At 40.9% G+C, this 19,493-nt stretch overlaps 1 protein-coding gene across 2 annotated transcripts in view; it reads left to right on the top strand.

The window, feature by feature from the left end:
- The first annotated feature begins 1,809 nt into the window (after window positions 1-1,809).
- Window positions 1,810-19,493, top strand: part of PRKAR2A (protein kinase cAMP-dependent type II regulatory subunit alpha) — a 59,307-nt gene continuing 41,623 nt past the window's right edge. Inside the window, exon 1 of one of the 2 annotated variants that reach the window (XM_062500385.1) lies at window positions 1,810-2,018. In XM_062500385.1, coding sequence (XP_062356369.1) covers window positions 1,810-2,018 — 209 coding nt within the window. Of the gene's footprint in view, window positions 2,060-19,493 lie in introns of both variants that reach the window. The other variant, XM_062500384.1, reaches the window with a different exon arrangement.

Here is a 19,493-nt window from a genome sequence, read left to right as displayed (position 1 = left end):
AACCCCTGGACACCTGCCAAACCTCCCTTGTACACACAGATAACAGGTTTTGTACAACAAACACAAGCAAAAAACTGAAGAAAAGCTCATTTAACAGCATATGAATGGGTCTCTCCAAAGCTCATGAATACTAGCAATTATGTGAGTGATGAGGAGGTGGCACAGGTTGTGTAGAGGTGTAGATGCCCCATGCCTGGAAGTGCTCAAGGCTGGGTTGGACGGGGCTTGGAGCAACCTGGTGTAGTGGAAGGTGATCCTGACCATGGCAGAGAGATTGGAACTAGGTCACCTTTAGGGATCTTTCTAACCCAAACCATTCTATGATTCTGCATTTCATTTTTTTCCTGAAATTCCTTATCTTTAATGCTTTATTATTATCAGATCAGTACTATTGCCACACTTTCAGACATTATTGTGGCTCTATTCATTGTTTACCAAAAGGTATGAATTCCTGCACGCTACTTTTCTTGCACTGGCTAAAGAATTGTTCTTTAATAACATAATTCTGACAAGATCCGGGAAATCATAAGTCTTAAATCTAATTCTAATCAAGAATTGGATGGAAGTTCGATTGGATCCAAGCAAGGTCAAAAAACCCTCGATCTCCTGCTCTGGGAGGAGCTTTGAAGCACCTTCACACGAGGAAGAACCTCTGTCCTTGGCGCTGGTGAGGCCACACCTCGACTGCTGTGCCTGGTTTTGGGCGCCCCAATTCAGGAGGGGCACTGAGGTGCTGGAGTGGGTCCAGAGAAGGGAACGGAGCTGAGCAAGGGTCTGGAACGCAAGTCTGATGAGGAGAAGCTGGGGGTGTTTAGCCTGGAGAAAAGAAGGCTCGGGGGTGATCTTACTGCTCTCTACCTGAAAGGAGAGTGTAGCCAGGTGGGGATCGGTCCCTTCTCCCATGCCCCTGACAAAAGGACAAGCAAGAGGACAATGGCCTCAAGCTGTGCCAGGTGAGGTTTGGGCTGGACACCGGGTGGAATTCTTTCACAGAAAGTGTGATTAGATAGTGGAACAGGAACCCGGTGGAACAGGAACGTGGTGGAGTCACCGTCCCTGGACGCGTTCAAGGAAAGAGTGGACGTGGCACTCAGTGTCATGGTCTAGACAAGACGGTGTTTGGTCAAAGTCTGTACTCTGCGATCTCAGAGGTCTTTTCCAACCTAATTGCTCGGTGATTCTGACAAGAAAGGAGCGTACGCGGTCACGGATGTGAAAGAGGAAAATAAAAACGCAGCAGCGACGGCCGGGAGGCGCCTTCCTGACTCTACCCCTCCCCATACGCCAGCTTTGGTCCAGAGGTTTCGCACCACCGCTCCCACCCGGCCCAACCCGCCGTGACCGGGGTTTAACGACTCCGTCGGGCGCAGCACGGCGGGCGCCCATCAGTTTTCCGAAGAGCTGAACCATCCAGGCACGCACCCAGGGACCCACCCCGGCTCCCGCCGATCCTCCCCCACTTCCCGCTCCCCGTGCCCGCTCCCGCCCCGGCCCCGCCGCTCCCCCCCCGTGACGCACGAACCCCCCCAGGCCCCGCGCACGCGCGCCCGCGGCCTCGCGCCCGCTCCCGCGCCCGCTCCGCGCCTGCGCCGCGGGGCCGCTCCCGCCCCGTCCCGTCCCGTCCCTCCCCTCCGCGCCCCGAGGCTCGTGTGACCGGAGCGGCGGGAGTCGGTCCGCGCCCGTCTGGGAGGCCCTGAGCCCGCACCGCCACCGCCACCGGCACCGCCGGCCGCGGACGCGGGGAGGGGCGGACGGACGGAGGGAGGCGAGGCGAGGCGAGGCGAGGCGGCCTCCCGGGTGTCCGGCACCATGAGCATCGAGATCCCGCCGGGCCTCACCGAGCTGCTGCAGGGCTACACGGTGGAGGTGCTGCGGCACCGGCCGTCCGACCTGCTGGGCTTCGCCGCCGAGTACTTCGCCCGCCTGCGGGATGCCCGCGACCAGGAGGCGGGCGGTGGCCGCAGGGTGGTCAGCTTCGACGGGGAGCCCATGCAGACCGAGTCCAACGGCGACGAGGAGCCCGACCGCGGCGACGACGAGTCCGACTCCGACTTCGAGCGTAAGTGCCGGCTGAGGGGGCGCGGGGTGCTGCCGGGGCTTGCAGCCCGGGGCCTCCCCGCCGTGCCCGGTGCCGCGGCCGCCGCCGCTGGGCACGGAGGGCAGCAGGGAGGGATTGAATGGGGGAGAGGCTCCTCCGGCTCCCGCGGTGCCGCCGCTGCCGCTCCCCGCCGCCTGCCGGCCGTGCTCCGGGAGCCCCGGTTCGCCCCGAGCCCTCGGCCCGAGCCGGGGATGTCCGGCGCTGCCCTGCGCGGCCGGAGTGCCCCGGGGTCTGACCGGGTATCGCCGGGCAGCGAGCGCGCTGCCAAGCATGTGATAGGGAAGATCATGTGTTATTGTGCAACCTCTTCTGTGCTTATCTTTACATTTCTGTCTTTAAATCATTGCGGACGAGTGTGGTTGGGTTTTTTTCGCTGCAACTGGGGTGGTTTGTTGCCGCTGTTGTGTGTTTAAAGTGGCGATTATAAAGCACCGCATTAACTTTCGCTATTTACCAACATATTAAAATTCAAAGCTACCTGTATATTGCTTTTTATACTGCCGGTCGCGAAGATGGAAAACATACTTAACCTGAGCTGGACAATGAAATGCCACTTGTGATATGAAATTTTTATTCTGTCAGTATTGTACTGTGTGGTTTGGGCTATGCAGAGTGTTTGTAGTTTGGGCTATAATTGAGCCTCAGTGTGAGAAGTTATTTAAAATGCCTGTGAACGGTGGTACTTGGCACGCCCAGAATTTTGGACCTGAAATCACTGAATACTTTCTCGTTATTAGAAAGTAGCTTAAAAGGGGTAAGAAAAGGTGTGCTTTCCCTGAACTTTCAGTGCCCTCGTTTGAAGGTCTTGTGCCCTTGACCTATAACGTAAAGGTTTCTGACTTTTATCGATAGAGGATCCTCTTTTAGAGCAATTACTGGATGTCACCTTGTGGATGAAGTGTGCTCTTAACATCTACTCCCTGGTTAAAAATTTTAGAGAAATAGGAGGAAATTAAGCTGTGGAACAAGTAATTTTTTATTAAGGAAGCATTGAGATCCCAGCTGTTTTTGCAGTGTTTTTGGGCTGGGAACTTCGCAAAGTGAAACGCACCTTAAGCTCTTGGAAACAGACAAACAGGGTATGGAATGTGTGAGAGACAAGAGTGAAATGTACAGTCAGAATTAAAAACCAGCACCAGCTTGCAATCAGTGTCTGGATTTGGATGTTTTCTTTCATGAGAGAGAAGTTCTGCTTAGGGCATGAAGAAGAATAGATGAAAAGCGAAGGGTAAAGATGTGAGCACTGGTGGTGACTGAATTGAAGTTAAGGGAGTGTTCAAGTATGAGCACAGATTTATGGAAATTGCAGGTGATTTTTTGCCTGCAGCCAAGTCAGCTATATTTTCAAACATCTCTAAATATGAGAGAAGTTAGAGTTTCTTGTAGAACATGCTTTAAAATTAAACTCCACGTTGGAAAAATTGCAGTAGATAGTTGGAGGTAATTCTTAAAAATGTGCAGTGTCTTTGTATTCAGCATTTTCCTTAAAAAAAAAAAAGGAACCCAAACAAAAAAACCCCTCTCAACTAACAAAACCAAACAAAAAACCCACTCCGCTAGAAGTCTAATGTCTTTGAGTGCAATATTGCTATTTTGTGATTAGTTTACCTATATTTGGGGTTTGAAATACCATCTTCAGGGAAGTAAGTGTAAAATGTTCTTTCTGAATGTTGCAACTGCAGCTGGACAGATACTCTGAAGTTAAATGTTTTCAGATAAAAATGTAAAACTTTAATGGTGGCATACATCTTTTCAAATGCAGCTTTACATAGTGAGGCTGTCCAAAGCAGAAGGGTGGTTCCTTTGCTTCATGTTTCTGCTTATAATATTTCTATCTTGGCCAGAGAGAAAATTAAATTAACAAGGCTGGGGACTGTCACTTGTTGTAGTATAGCCCTTTGGGCAAGTGCCACTGTCAGTAATGCTGTTTTGGTTCTTGTTTGAAAACCCATGCTGTTCCCCCCTTTTGTTTTCCCAGGAGCAGTGCCATGTTCTGTGTAACAGCAGGTGAGGATCCCTCTGGAGGGTCAGGGAAGTGATTGTTTCTTGCATTGTTTAACAGTGTGGGTGACAGTCGACCATGGCTATGTGTTAATTAGGTTTCTGTTTTAACTGTTGTCTCTATCAATGAAAAATGTTAAGCTAGAGCTTCTGATGGCTGTCATAGTGGAAGACAAGATCCTGGGTGCTTACATCTGCTTAGTATTTAAGGAACATGTGGAAGTAGGGGAAACACACACTTTTTAGTTGCTATGACAGGTCAAATAGATGTTTTAAACATGTTTCCATGTCTGTTTATAAATAAAAAGATTAAATTGAGTAATTGTTTTAGTGAATTTTTACATTAAGGAAACTTAAAGCTAGTTTAAATAATTGCCTTTGCTGTATATGTTGGGAGTAGGAAAGATCTTCAGAAATAACGTGGTTGTCTTTGTGTGTGTGTGTGTGGCCCAGTATTAAATCAGTGTATGTCACTAGGCTGCATCTGCACACTCAGACTGAGAGAACATTTTAGATAAGTTATGTGGGGCTTTTTGTATGCTCTGAGTGTATATAGTGATAGAAGCAAGAATAAGTCAGAAGGAGGTCTTGGCCTTTGGTGTAAACCATGTGGCAAATGTCTTCAAGTAGTCATAGTGATGCCAAAGTGGCACTCTATCTCTGTGGTAAAAGTCACTGAAACTAGCTAGGCAATGAAAAGAGACTTTTTTTTTTCTTAGGATGATCACTCTTAGGTGATGCTTAGCAAATTTTTCCCTGGTTTATGTTTCCTGTCTGCCCCTCCTGGAGTTTCATCCTTCATTTTTACTGTTTTTGTACATGTGATCAAAGGATATTAAGATACGGCTGTTCAGCAGAGTGCCTTGTAAGGCATGTGTGGAAATCAAATGATTATAATTGTGGGGAAACCTCCAGAAACATTTATCCACTGGGCTGTGGCAGAGAATTAAAGGGATACAAAGCTTTCCTCAGAGCCTTTGTTTGATATAACTGCAAAATTGAGAAGTTGGGAAAGGTGCGAAGAAAGACCTTCAAAAATCAGGCTGAGAGTGTAACCAAGGACAAATAGTATTCTTCAAGTATGTTGTTGACCATGACACTTGAACTTTTAACAAGCAGGCTCTGTATGGATGTGTTAAGACTGTGAAATTACCTCCACAGAAATGGAGGTTCACTGTTTGGGTTATTGCTTTGGGAAACCTCCTGTTGAGGAGCACACCTGAAGGAAGGCAGAGCTCTGCTTCCCTGTCCCTTGAGGCAATTGCACAAAGGTGCAAAATGCTGCGTGATTAACTTGCTCTTTTGTCTTATTTTTTGTAACAATAAAACCACCTGTGTGTGTTCTTGGAGGTATTAAGTATAACTAACAATGGGACTGAAATATTTTTGGGGTTATACTAACTTGAGCAAATAAGATGTTACAATTAATTGCAAGTATTTTATTGCAAATAAAATTTTTCCTTCTTGGGATTTCACCTTGATATTGAAGGAAAGATGATGTGTTTTTCAGCTGCTCCCTGAGCAAAAGAGAGCCCTCCTTAGTATTTTGCTTTTGAAATAATCCTCTTCAGTGTGCTCTCTTGTAGTGAGGGGAAATGGTGCATATGAATCTAGGTGGAAAGATTCTTTAGCTCTGCACTGAGCTTCTCAATTAAAATTTGAGGATTTGCTAAATGTCATCTTTAAAACATCAGTAGAATATCTGAGCAGAAGGGAGTAGTAGAGAAATGCTCGTTTACATCGTTAGATCTTGAATGTAGTACAGAATAAGAGTTCGGTGCATCTTTGAAACATTTAACTTTTTAATTGTTAATGGAAGCACTAGGTGTTAAACCTGATTTAGATTGCTTAACTTCTTATTTTTAAGCATGATTTGCTTATGCTTTCTTATTCTGAACTGATGTCATATGGAATTCTTCAGAAATCACTGTTATATCAATCACAAAGCATTTATGGTCTGCCTACATCAATTCACAGGTTTGACATAACTCCTTGCTTTTTCCCTGAAATAATTCAATGAAACTCGCTGAATTATAGGAGTTGGATGATGTTAAAACTTGTGTAGTATAGCATCAGAAGACTAGTGGTCCTTTTGAAGAACACTGTTCAAGTTTTCAGATGTAATCCAGATAAATAGGATATTGCCCATGTTGCTGTGAGATACCATCAGCTTTAAAATTAAAGTATTTTAAACTTTTTACTAGTGCTTTCACCTACCTACTTCATCCTTTTGACTGCTAATTAACTGGCAATAAACCACAGTAGCTCTGTCCTCAAATGTGCAATACAAGTTCAGTCCAAAGAGTAGCTACTGTATTTAAAATCTAGGTAGCAGAGTGAGCACTCTCATAATCTGATGATTACTAGCTCTCCATACCTTTTTTTTTTTTTTGTATAGTAGTTACAACAAAAGTGTTTTGTGCTCTACTCTAAGTAGTCTCTAGATTTTTAGGGGGGCAGAGGAAAAAGCTGGGTTAATGGTTGGCCTCAGTGATCTTAAAGGTCTTTTCCACCTTAAACAATTCTGTGGTCTGACTGAATGAAACCTTTGAGTTTGGTGTATGTAGAAAAGAAATACACATTCTTGCTTCATGTTTTAAAAGGTATGTTCAAACAAGACTAGTGACCAGAAGGTATAGAAGAAGCTTTAGAGTTTTATTTATTCTTAGATCACCATCAATGGCATGAAATCAGTTGTAAAGCAAAATATTTTTGATGCATCTGTGTTCTAAGAGGAATATATTTCTGCATTTCATTTTCTAATTTTATTAATTTTTGGCAGCATAGTATCTTGAATGTGTTTAACATAAAAAATATGAAGTGAAGGAGTGCTGTTGTGCAGCTGCTGTATTTGCACATCTTTGCTTTTGCAGAGGCAGTTCTCCATGACTTAAATCTGAAGGATTAAGTAGAGTAGCTGCTGTTAGTGCTAGTGGAACTTCACTCCCTATATTTATCTTGTTCTCATGGGGAATTTTGAAGATAAACTAAGTATTAAGGAAGACTGATACTACTTCTTTTTAGTTGTTTAGATGCTTGGACAGAACATGTAAATACTTTTTTTCTTTTTTCCTGGAGGCCTTTTTGCTTCTGTACTTGTTTATCACAATAAAATTGCTTTTCAGTAGTTGTTCTTGAGGTTGCAATTACTGTATTACATGGTTAGACTAGAAAATTTTTGAACTAAGTAATGTAGTTCTAAAGAAGCCACCAGTTGTAGCTCAATAGGACTTGAAGGCATGTTTCATCAGTAATCCTCTATACAAGGGAAAGTTTATCAGAATGTGTCTCTAGTATGTTCTTCCCTGTGATAGTAAAAGGAACTCTAGAAGTATGAAGTAAAGGGATAAATGGTGCTGACTGGCTGAGAAACAGAGAATTATAGATGGATTGACTGAAATTCAGATATCCCTGGTTATTGCTAAATGTATATTGATTTACATCAGGAAGGATGAACTTCTATATAAATAACTTAGCTTTTATAATTATTATTATTATTCTTTCTTCCAATTTTGACATAGTACATGTAGAATTACTTGTAAGGTCTTGCCCTCAGTACTGTTAATATTCCTGTGGCATCTATTAGATATTCCTTACAATCTCTTGAGAAAGATACCCTCTTTTTTTCAGTTTGCAGTTAGTGGCTTGACATAATTGTTCTGCTTTAAGCGATCAGTTATGTCCTAAAATACGAGGAAGTATGCAGTATTTTGTTTGTTTGTTTAAAATTTAATTTAAATTTGTAGTCTGTTGCATACCAGTAACTTTTCACATAACTCTTAAGGCTGTTATTTTCTGAAAGAGCTTTAGATGGTTGCTATAACTGTACAGATACATTTTTAACTGTTTCTGCTCTGTTGGTATCCTGCTGTTACTAGCCTCTAAAAGAGCATAACTAACTATGAAGGAATTGGGTAACTAGGGCCATTAGGGCTGAATTCTTAAAAGCCTGTGTTTCCATGTTGAAGTTTATTGTAAGAAAAGTTGTATGAAGCTTCTGAAATTGTATTCTTCTAGCTGGTTCTAAAACAAAGCTAAAGGGAGATACTGTATATCAGTACGAGATATTGTAATGAACATTAATTTCTATTTAACTTTGCTGTTTTTTGTTCATTTAATAAACTAATATTAGAATTCTGAGACAGTTCTGTCAGTATTCCCTTTGTAATAATACTGAAGTTTTCTTGTGCCCTTTTACCTAAAATACAACAATGGAGATCTCGGGGAAGAGGAGACAGCAGAGAACAAGCTCACTTCAAGCTATTCACCAGTCAGTCATTAAAAACGTTAATGTCTGACAGAGCTGTTGCTCATTATTCGAATGAAGACTGGAAATGTAGCCAAGATGAGCTATGAATGCTTCCCACTGGCTTCAGTAATGTTTTCAGCTTCATGAATGATCATTCATATTTTCTTGTGAAAGAAGAGGGAGACAGTAATAAATATAACTCACAAATGCACTGGTTCCTCTTTTAGAGGGATGTTATTTCTACCTCTATACTGGTCCTTTAGATTCCTTTAGTTATGCTTCGTTGTGTTCCATGCTTGTCTTTGCATCAGTACTTCTTTGGTCTGTAACAATTGTTTGGTGGTTTTTGATGTATCAAGATTCTTTGATTCATGTAGATGTAATTTTTTTCCTGAGGTACTGTCAGTTCCACAGCAAATGGTGTGTACTCTTCTTCAGTCTTTTAATGTCTTTATACGTCATTGTAATATGAAACAGACAAGGGAAGTAATAAATCACAAAAACATTGGTTAGAAAAGCAACTGGGGGAGGAATTTAGGAAATCTAAATGTGGACAAAAAGCTCTTGTATAAAAGACTTGCATAGTATTACTATGTGAAGTAATACTAACAAAGGTTGTGTGCTTACGAGATCCTTTATGCAAAAACATATTTTTCTTTTAAAAATATGGATCTGAAAGAGGGACCATTGATGGAAGCTCCAGAAATCTGTTGTGCAGAACAAGCCGCTGTTCTGTGGTCACTGATGTTTTGCCTGTGAGAATTGTGGAGATGGTGGCAGTGTTCTCTGCTGTTGTGTGAAGGATACTTAGAAGAGAGAGGAGATTTAGAAGAAAGCACCCTGTCTTACAGTTTTCATACTGCTAGGATTTGGCCTCTGTACAAATACACAGTAAATCATGTGTATTAGAGGCCAGCATTTTATTAGTAGCAGTTTTGCTGCTAGTCCTTTCTATACAGGGGCATTTCTTTTCTCTGTAGAAATGGCACATGATTGAGAATGGCAGTTCTTTGTGCATAGATGTGGAAATTTCTTCTGGGGAGAAAGCATCTTTAGGAACAACCTCTCTTCAAGGCGTGAGGTAGGGACTTGCAGGTATTCCTTCTGTAGAATTGCTTTTATTGTAATTTAAAACCAACAACAACCTTGGGGTTTATTTTGCAAGAAATAGAAAACTCTCTGTTCTCTCATTTTATTTCCTGGTGCTTGCAGAACAGCTTTGCTTCTGTTCAGAAATGGTCTCTAGCCTGCAGGGGCTGGCATGATGTCAGCTTTTGGTGTGAGGTCATCTTACAGAACTCTGGAACCCGGCATTCCTTTTTGGGTATTACTGAAGTCCAGACCAAGATGGTCAGATCAGGGGCCTGACAAACAGAACTGAGCAAATTGTCACAAAATCTCACTCCAAACATGTGTGAAGAAGGGTTAAGATTGCAGATTGGAGGGAAGGTGCATGTTCTCTCACCGATCACTGTTCTGTCCTTCTGGATCTGAGTAGTTTCATTGCAGAACATTGTAAAAACATGTGTGGAATTTGTGTGGGGAATGAAATGTGGTTTTTGGATGAGGGTTGAGAAACTGCTTTGTAGTTTTCCTCTATATTTTTGAATCAACTATAGTGCCAATTTCCTCATTCTTGGTGATTGCATATTGACAAACTGCTATAAAGCAGGATGTCACAATGGCTCTTCATTTCCATTTTGGTTCTTCCTCCCTTGGGACAGCATATTGTTTTCTGCTTCCTATTGAGAAAACTGTTTTCCATAGAAGAAATAAAAAAAAAAAGAAAAAAAAAACCCAAAACAACCACGAATATTTTTGTGTTATTTTTCCTGGTGAGGCTCCAGTAAACATTTATTTCTGTGGCAACACTTGTGCTAATTATGATAGTTCAGGAAGAATTGCTTCCTCAAGGACATCTGTAGTGAAGGAGCTGGTCAGTCTCTGGTTGCCACAGGTATGGGGGTACCCCTCTCTGAAAGATGTCTGCTGTACAGCCCTGGAATGAATATTCTGCGTTACCTCTTTTTAGTTTTTTTTTTTTTTTTTTTACAGTAATTGTTTAGAAGCACTTTTTAAACATTTGTTGTTATCAATGTTCCTGATTAAAATTAGTAAGTATTAGTATGACTCAAAGGGTTTTCAGGTTAATAAATTATGAAAGATGGCTTATTAGAAAAACTAACATTGTCTTCTGTCTTTCATACCTTCAGGGAGGGATGGGGGAAAGATTCCATATGTAGTTTTGTTATAAAATGCTAAAAATTAATGCTATTCAAAGTGGTGATATTTGGAGACCAATTTCTGTAGTGTTAAACATCACTGGATACAATACTTTTAATTCTAGTCTTCTACACCATCTAGAGATGGTGTAACTTTATGATAAAAAGCCATAAACACAATTGGTATTTTTATGAGCATCTCTTAAATCCCTGTGAAGTAAATTTAATTTCTTACTGCTGGAAACATGTAGTTATTAACTGCTTTACCAATTTTTCCATAGCAGTATGAAATAATGTACCTTTGCATGATGCATAGAGATTTTGCGAATGGTTTTAGCTTTACTTAGCTTTTCAGAGTTGGAAGATGTGCAGTGTGTATATTTGTTGTGAAGCACTGTGTGACTCGGGGGGGGTTGTATCCTAGGAGTTCTGCTCCTAAAAATCAGTTCATCTGGAAGCTGAACCATGCAGCACTTGCCACCTGCTGCAGCTCAGTTGGGTCAAGGCATTTTTTATCATTACATCCAAATATTGTCAGAATGGATGTTATTTGTCCAAGCCTCTTGCTGTGACTTTGGACATCCATGAGCAGATTTGGCACAGTGCTCAGGGACCTGGCTCAGTGGTGAATTTGTGGTTGGACTCAATCAATTATCTAAAGGTTTTTTCCAACCTAAGTGACTCCATAAAAGAGGATTTTCCCTGGTCTGGGTAGAACACACTGCTATTTTTTCCTATTATCCCTTCTTAGGATACAGAACATATCTCTGTGTTCACCCTTCCTCTTCCCAAAAATCCTCTTCCTGTGAAAATGCACAGGATGCAGTTACTGGAAGTGTGTGTGTGGGGCTGTCTTGTCAAAAATACATTTTCACATGGAGATGATTCTTTTTACAGCTATATGTTGTAAGAAACTGTTGAATGTTGGTATAATGTTGTTAGCAGTGTAAATCTGAAGGAGGAAAAGCTATAAAACACTTTATTTTGAGATGTGGTACAGAAGTTTGTTTTGCTCGTTAATTTGGTTGTGTACCACAACCTAAAGATTGACCAGATCAGATTAGTTTTGAATTTTAAAACATACATATTTATAATCCACTCAAATTTATTTGTACTTTATTTATTAAAAGGAGGTATAACCAAATTATATCTCAGTGAAACAAGGCTCACTTGTGAATTATTGGTGAATATATTGTACTGGCAATGAAATAGTACTTCATGTTCTGTGCTCATAATATCACAAAATTGCCAGAGATGTTAATGGTGCTTCTGTAGAATCCCTCATACTCTTTTGTGCATTGTCCCTGATCAGTTTGTGTCACCCCTCAGTGCTCTGGCTGCCACCCTTCTGCTGAGCTCAGGCTGTGCTGGCTGCTGGAGAGGTGTGGAAGCTCTGGTTGCAATTCACATTTTGTTCTTACTAGGAAAGCACCAGACAATAGAATGGTGATGAATTGTAGAGTCAGTTGTGCTCACATGGAGGATCCTGTACCTTAGAGATGAGGGAAAGCAAGGCAGAAAACCTGGTGTCCAGTCTTGTGACTCTGAAGCTCCCACTACAGCATAAAATCCTGCCAATCCAGTGTACCTCCTCTATCACTATTATAGATAAATCTGTATATAGCAAAGACACAAATTGTGGGTTGACACAAATATGGGGGTTTTGGTGTGTTGGTTTGCCTTTTTTTTAAAAAAAAACTGGAAAGCAGATCCCTTCAGTTCCAAGTATATGTAGAAATTCTTATAAACAACTGATCAGTGTTCTCTGGTTTGGGTTATTAAAGCATGTGGTGTGATGTATTATACCATTTTTTTCCTGAAATTTTTAAAAACATATCACATATGGAACACGAGTTCTTTGAATATTTTTTTTTATAATTTCACAGATCAACAACACGTCGTCAGCCTTTTTTAAGCACTTAAGTAAAAAAAATCCCATAACTGTAAAAAACAGACTTCCAGAAGAATTGAGACAGCTTTTAAAATTGTTGGATCTTTTGAGGAAGATAATTTACAAACTGTTCAGGCAAGAATGAGTCTTCAGAGGTGATGACCTGTGCAGGATAGAGTGCTGCATCCTAGAAGGGTAGTAGCTGATTAGCTGATAGTAGATACCTTTTGTCACACTGGCTAAGCTGACTGATACTTCTGCTGAAGGTTTGTCCAGGATGTGGATGCTCTTTGACTTTTATGTGGCATAAGAACTAGTTTGGTATATTGCAGTAGTGTTAACACTGAACATTTTAAAAAATGTCCAAGAAGGTCCTCAGTTTGCAGTTACAAAGACTGTGCTTGTATTAAGAACCAGTAGAAGCCCAGGCTATTTCTCAGCCTTGCTTTTCCTGCCTTTCTCCCCTTAAAAAAACCCAGCCAACCAAATTAAGCCCCAACATCCCAAAATCTGTGCAGTGGCTGTGTCAGAACTTAAAAATTACCTACCTGGAAGAAGGATACCTGAAACTAGATGCATCTACCTGCAGATGAATTGTACTTCTATTTGCTTTCTGGCCACTGGAACTTAAACTGGAAGCAGAGCATGCATTTTAACGAGCTGTTAAGGATCTTTGTGGAATTACAGAATGGTTGAGTTTGGAAGGTGCCTCTGGAGGTCATTTTGCCTGACCCCTGTTGTGAAGCTGGACTGCCTACAGTGACTGCCTAGGACCATGTCCAGATGGCTTTTAAATATCTCAGAGGATGGAGACTCCAGAACCTCTCTGGGCAGTTTATGCCAGTGTATTGTCACCCTCACGGTAAAAATGTAGCTCATCATGTTCAGGTGGACCCTTTCTGTATTTGACTTTGTGGCCATTGGCTCTTGTCCTGTGACTGAGTGCCAGTGATGAGAAACTGTCTCCACTGTCCTTCAATGCCCTTCAGGTACTGATAAGAATTCCTCTGAGCCTTATCTCCTCTAGGCTGACAGTCACAGCTCTTCCAGCCTGTCCTCAGGCTGAAGATGATGCTCCAAGAGATGCTCCAGGTCCCCTCATCGTCTTTATTGCCCTTTGCAGGACTCTATCCAGTATGTCCGTGAGTCTTTTGTACTGGACAGGGATCTCCTCCAGGTGTGACCTTATTAAGGCTGAGTAGGAGGGAAGGACCACCTCCCTTGACCTAGCAATGGTGCATCAAAAGCTGTCCAGAATACCCTGGAACCAGCCTGGCACATACAAATGTGTTTATGCCTTGAGTTAAATGTGGATGTGTGAGATTAAGCTCTGAATCAGTTTGAAGTGACACTTGATTGAAATTCCTTGTGCTCTTTTATTCAGATCAAATCAGATGACAGCAGAACCTATTGCAGTTTTGTCTTATGTAAAAACATGGTATGTTTCATCATTCATATGTCAGCAGGAATTGGTAGCGATATATGAAGTGACCCAGGCAAAGAGCTATGGGCTTTTATGTGCCTGTTTTACCTGTAGGATGCTATTCTTAAATTCTACCTAGATACCTATAATTAAGCAATCCTGAACTTAGGTTGACCTGGCAGGTATAGCTGTGTAACGTGCCTGCTGGGTGTATGAATCACCAGACTCTCTCCATGTTGCTGGTTGTTTCTGCTGAGCTTCAAATCTCCTGTTTCATAATTTTCTTCTAAATTGCTCTTTTGTAGAAGTAGTTCAGTTAGAGTTGTTTCATAGTGTTGCACGAGAGACACCTGACTGTGAGAGTGACTCCAGCTTGTTTTGTCTGAGACTAAACAGCTCAGAGGCAAAAGGAAAATCTTCTTAGGCTGCATCTTATCCGTCACTGCCCATGTTCATTTTTCCTTGCTGTTGTAGTCCAAACCTGAGCAGACCAGGTGAAATCACTGGTGAAAAAGGCTAAGACCAGCCCTTTTTTTTCCTTGGCATTGTCAGATTGGAACTGCTTCTACAATCAGTGGTCAGTGATAGGTTTGTTGTGCTCTCAGGTTTGGGACTGAAACCTAACTCTGCCTTCTCAGTCTCTTTAATTTTCTACTCTTCTATCATAACACTTTCTGAAATGGTGGCAGATGTGTAAGTGCAGGCTTGAGACTGAGCATGTATGTATGCCCTGAACACAAACAAATGTCTTCTCCTTGTGTGGAACTCCCTTATCTGTGTGGGGAGCTGATCTGAAGCTAAGAGGATCCAGTGATCCAATTAGTCTATCAGAGAAGGGCATTGGATCATGATGACTCTGTTCTGATGTTGCTTCTACTTGCATAATTATTTTTGTGGTGGCATAATTGTGTACCTTAATGGCTTGTGGTCTTGAATTTTGGTTTAATTGGTGTTTGTTACAGTACAGTGGCAAAGGTGGTGGAATATAAATTCCCTAAGGAAATGTGTATTTCATGAAAAGCAAGTATTGCTCTTCTTAGAGTTCAGTTGTTATTCTTGCATACTGATTAGATCGAAATTTCTTACAACATACCTGAGATCAGTTTGTCAGTGCAACAGCCAGTTGCTTGTATTGGACAGGACTTTGGTTTGTGTGCACATACCTACACACACATGCACATGCAATTTTCTCTCTGTAGATTGCTGCTCACTGCCCCATATGTCAGAAACTTACAGCAGAATACAAGCAGAAAATATTCAGGTGACTGGGGAAATTTAATTTTGTGTTACCATGGTTTGGCAAGAATTTGAAGCAAATGATAATGCTGTTGACTCAGGGTTGGATTTTTTTTTTTAAATTCTAAGAAAAGGTAACTGTACTGTTCATTCTAGAATAATTAGTCTGACATTGTAGCAAAGTATCTTAATTCACTGAGTGCACCTGTTAATTAATTTTTTATTCAAGTGCTCTTATGTCCTTAGCAATGCTTGAGTTTTAGATTTTTATAAATGCTTTGAGCTTCATGACACCATTTTGGTTGCACTGAAATTCAGTTGTCATTGTTCCCTTTCATGTACAAGTTAAATTTGCTTCAGTATCTATCATAGTGAAAGATGTGAGTGTTGAATTGTATCAGTTTGTTGTCTCTCTTTGAAAGTTATGGCTGAATATGAACCATATTTTGCTTATAAGCAGTTTAGGGTGCTAGTAAATTATATTAGTTATGGATATGATACTCAATATTTGATTTCTCAAGATAGCTTTTATAGCCTGATACCGCATTATTTGAAGACACTATCAGTCTCAGTAGGACTTTATGCTGAGCCTGCCAAGCAGCTGCCAAGTGCAGATAGCCAACATTTACATTCAGTGTTGTGTGATGGTAGCTGTGACATGATTCCAATTAAAAGCTTGGTCTGCACACTGCAGATGTCTTCTGAATATTAATGTGCACTATGGACAGAGCAGATGGAATCTCTTTGAAATACAATGCAGGGAATGTAAAATTAAGGTTGTGTTTTCAGTGAAAACTAATAGGCAGTCAGAGTTTTTTCTTTGTTTTTCCTTGCTAATCCACAAGAATATTTGTGCATCATCATCATATTTCTTTACATATAGGAGGAAATAAACTCTACGTTATGCATTCAAATAAAAATACAGCATTATGCCATATTGAAGTTTTCTTAACTGCCAGATGTACCTAGAAAAATATTGGGAACACATGCAACATTTACTGTATCTTAAAATATGCCTCTGCTTAGAGGACAGATAATAGTTGAAATGTCTGTGAGTTATTTGAGGAGTTGCTCATTGGAAAAAGCTCTGTAAAAGTATATATAGGTGTGTGTGTATTTAACTGGGATTTGGAGGTGTTCTGTGTTGGTGTATTAGGAAAAATCCATCCTGCACAGGTGGGGTAGAGCAAAACTGGGGAATGTAGAGAATGCCAAGAACATAAATGGTGCACTGCAACCCAAAGTTACCTGTCAGAAGAGAGCAGCAATCCAGCTGGGAGAGCATGTATTAGTTGCTGAAGTACTTACCATGCCCCTGTGGCTGTCCAGGGGACACGAAGTAAAGCCTTGGTGGTAGGAATAAGTTAAAGGCCTTAAAAAAAACCAGGCTAAGTGTGGTATCAAAACTGAAAGTACAAGAGTTTCTGTGGGAGTGAGAATTGTAACTCTCCTCTTTGCAGCTGCATTTGTCTTCTCCTCCGGGGCAGAGTGGAGGTGTGTGAGGGGAGCATACAGGGGGAAGAGGTTATAGAAAAGGCAGTGACAGGAGGTGTGAAATACATGGAGCCAGTGCACTGCTTCACTTGTGCCATTGCCACAGCGGTGACATGCTTGTCTTCCACTATTTTCAAACTTAATTTTACAACTGCTTATACCTGTGGCTGCATAAACACTAAAGCCAGTGCCAATGATAGCATTTTCCACTTCATCCCTACTACTTTAGATTTCCCCCTGGATCTGCATTTGGATTATATTTGTCTATTATAGTTATATTGGCTGGCTAATGCTTCTCTCAAACTTACTGGCCAAGCTGTTAAGAAAAAGTTCCTGGCTTCATTGACGGTATTTATTTGATACACACCTACTTTCAGAGAAGTTGATGCTGTGCTATTCCTGAGGATAGTATTAATTTGATAAGAGTGTTTTTAAAATCTGGACCATATTGGGACTGAGAACAGAATTGTGCATGAGGTTTGGGAGAGGACACCACTGTCAGGGTGAGAAAGATGTGTCTGGACCTTGCTGAAGCTGGTTTTGATGGTGATGTCCCAGACTGCTAATGTGGGGATCATCTCACTTAGGAGAAGTTCAGAAATTGCCTGGTGAGTCTAACCTCCTGTTGTGAGAGGCCTTCAGTGGTTGTTGCTCTTGTTAGTTTTTACAGTGTTTAATGCATTCAGATATTCAGAATAATGGTGATACTTCTAACTAAGCTTCTGAAAATGGAAAAACAAAAGTACCCTTGACTGATTCCAGTGGCAGATCAGGATTGACTGAGACTGTTCCCTTAGGAGCAATGACTTATGTACCTTGGATTTTTACTTAGCAGTGGCTTTGTGCTGTAATAGAATGCAAATTTAATAATAGTGAAATGTATAAACAATTGATTCATGTTTGTTTGGGGTTTTTTTCTAATTTTTTTTCTTGTTCACATATTTTATCTCACTCAGATTGCGTTCACCTGTATACAATTCATTATTTTGTAGAAAGAGATTTATGCAAGAGGCACAGTTGGAAATAATAAAAATAGATTGATGTGCTAGATATAGTTAAATGACGCTTTTTATGACTCATTTAGGAATTATCTCCAGAATTTCCAAGTATGTTTGGTGGAACTCAGCTTTCCAAATAACCCGAAAGAGGTTTAAGTGTTTTTACTTTGTAACACAGAACAATGACTGCACCTTACAACTATGCACAAGATAAAAATCTGACCAAAGGTCTTTGGGGTTTGATGTTTTAAAAGGTATGAGGATGTGGAGTTAAGTCTTAGAAATCAAAACCATAGTAAAAGAACCCAATTGAAATACAGGAAATACTGCTTTAAAAGAACTGTTTGTCAGAGTCGAATGTTGCTTTAAACAGAACTTGTCAAGTTTCTAACAAAAAGATTTCAGACAAAATTTATTATGTTTCAAAAACTGTAAGTACTCTGAAGTGTTAATCTTCCTGCCTCGTCCATCTCTGATCTCTGGTGGATCAGGAGACTAGTTAAATAAAGAGGTGAGGTTTGAAAGCAGAACTGATAGGATAGGAAGGGTTAGTCAAGAATCTTGGAAAAGGAGGAGGCTTTCTGTTCTCTACCACTGCATCTGGTCATGGGGGTGGGTTGCCCAGATTTCTTACTGATTGGGAAAGGCCTCATGGTTCCCTAGATAAGATGCCACTATCTTTTTCTGTATGAAGCATTTGTTTTAAGGAAACTTGCACTTATTTCTTCTTGATGTGATGTGATGTTTCTGTTTCTCTGTAGTCTCATTCTCGTCTCTGACCCTTCCTGGCTTTTCCATTGTCAGACAGTCACAATGAAAGTTACATTCAAATATATTTAGGATTTTTTCTTTTTATAATCTGCTTAATGTTGGGTTTGTAAGCTTAATGTTTCTGGATATTACCAGTGTGGCTCCTTAGCTTCTCTCTCTCTCTGAAATGCCTTCTTCTCTAAGCTTACTCCCAAAGCCCAAGCAAATTTCCCTTTTTCATTTGCTTTGCTGTACGTTCCAGTGTCTTGGCTCTTCTGACAGTGCTTTGAAGATTTGTCAGCTGCTTCTTAACTTTCCTGTATTTGCAGCATCCTTCTTTCTCTGTGCAGAGCATAGATTTGTCTTTCTAATACTTGAAAACATTCCTGAGTCTTTCATTTCAGTCTCTTGACAATCTCTGTTGTAGTATCAGCATATGCTTATATCTAATCACTGTGCAATGTGTCCTTTTAGCTGGGATTGTACCTCAGCACAGGAAGTTTTTCTGATTTGCCTGTAAAGCAAGTGTGTGCCTTGTTGCTATCTCTTTGATCTTCATAATATAGATTACACTCATAAAAAATCAACACCAGAAAAAAAAAAAGTGCTGTGTTTGGCTTGATCTGAGACATGTCAGCAAGAAATAGGAGAGCTGTGTGGGTCATGCCATTGCAATGTCAGATAATGTGAAGTGCTGCTTGATAGGTATTTGTTCTCCTGTACTTAGGCTGTATGAACTCCTGAATTCTGAAAGTAGGCTTATGGTCCTTTTTTTGGGAGAATTAGTATCTGCTGAGAAACGTAATGAAAATAGCACCATGTGTGACTGTTCAGGTTCAGCTGAGGAAAGGGAATACGGAAATAGTGATACATTGGAAAAAAGGATCTGTGACTTAAAAACAAACAAAACTCTTAAGGGCTTAGTCAAGAAGTGCCATCATAACCAGAGGTTCACCCAGATTCCTTTCAGTTAGTCAGGCAGTGATTTCTGGTTTGAATTTATCAGCTGTTTAAAGTCCGTCCATTCCAGAGTGCATATTCATTTTTCTACTGCACTTAAAAACCAAAAAAGAGCCAACTCAAAATAGCACAACTGTCTTAACTTAATAAACATCTTTCTTTCACTGATAT

The sequence above is a fragment of the Cinclus cinclus genome, chromosome 12 (genome assembly GCF_963662255.1).
Source record: "Cinclus cinclus chromosome 12, bCinCin1.1, whole genome shotgun sequence".
Classification (NCBI taxonomy): Eukaryota; Metazoa; Chordata; class Aves; order Passeriformes; family Cinclidae; genus Cinclus; species Cinclus cinclus.
The sequence above is the reverse complement of the archived record's forward strand: the minus strand, read 5'-3'. Positions and strand labels throughout refer to the sequence as shown.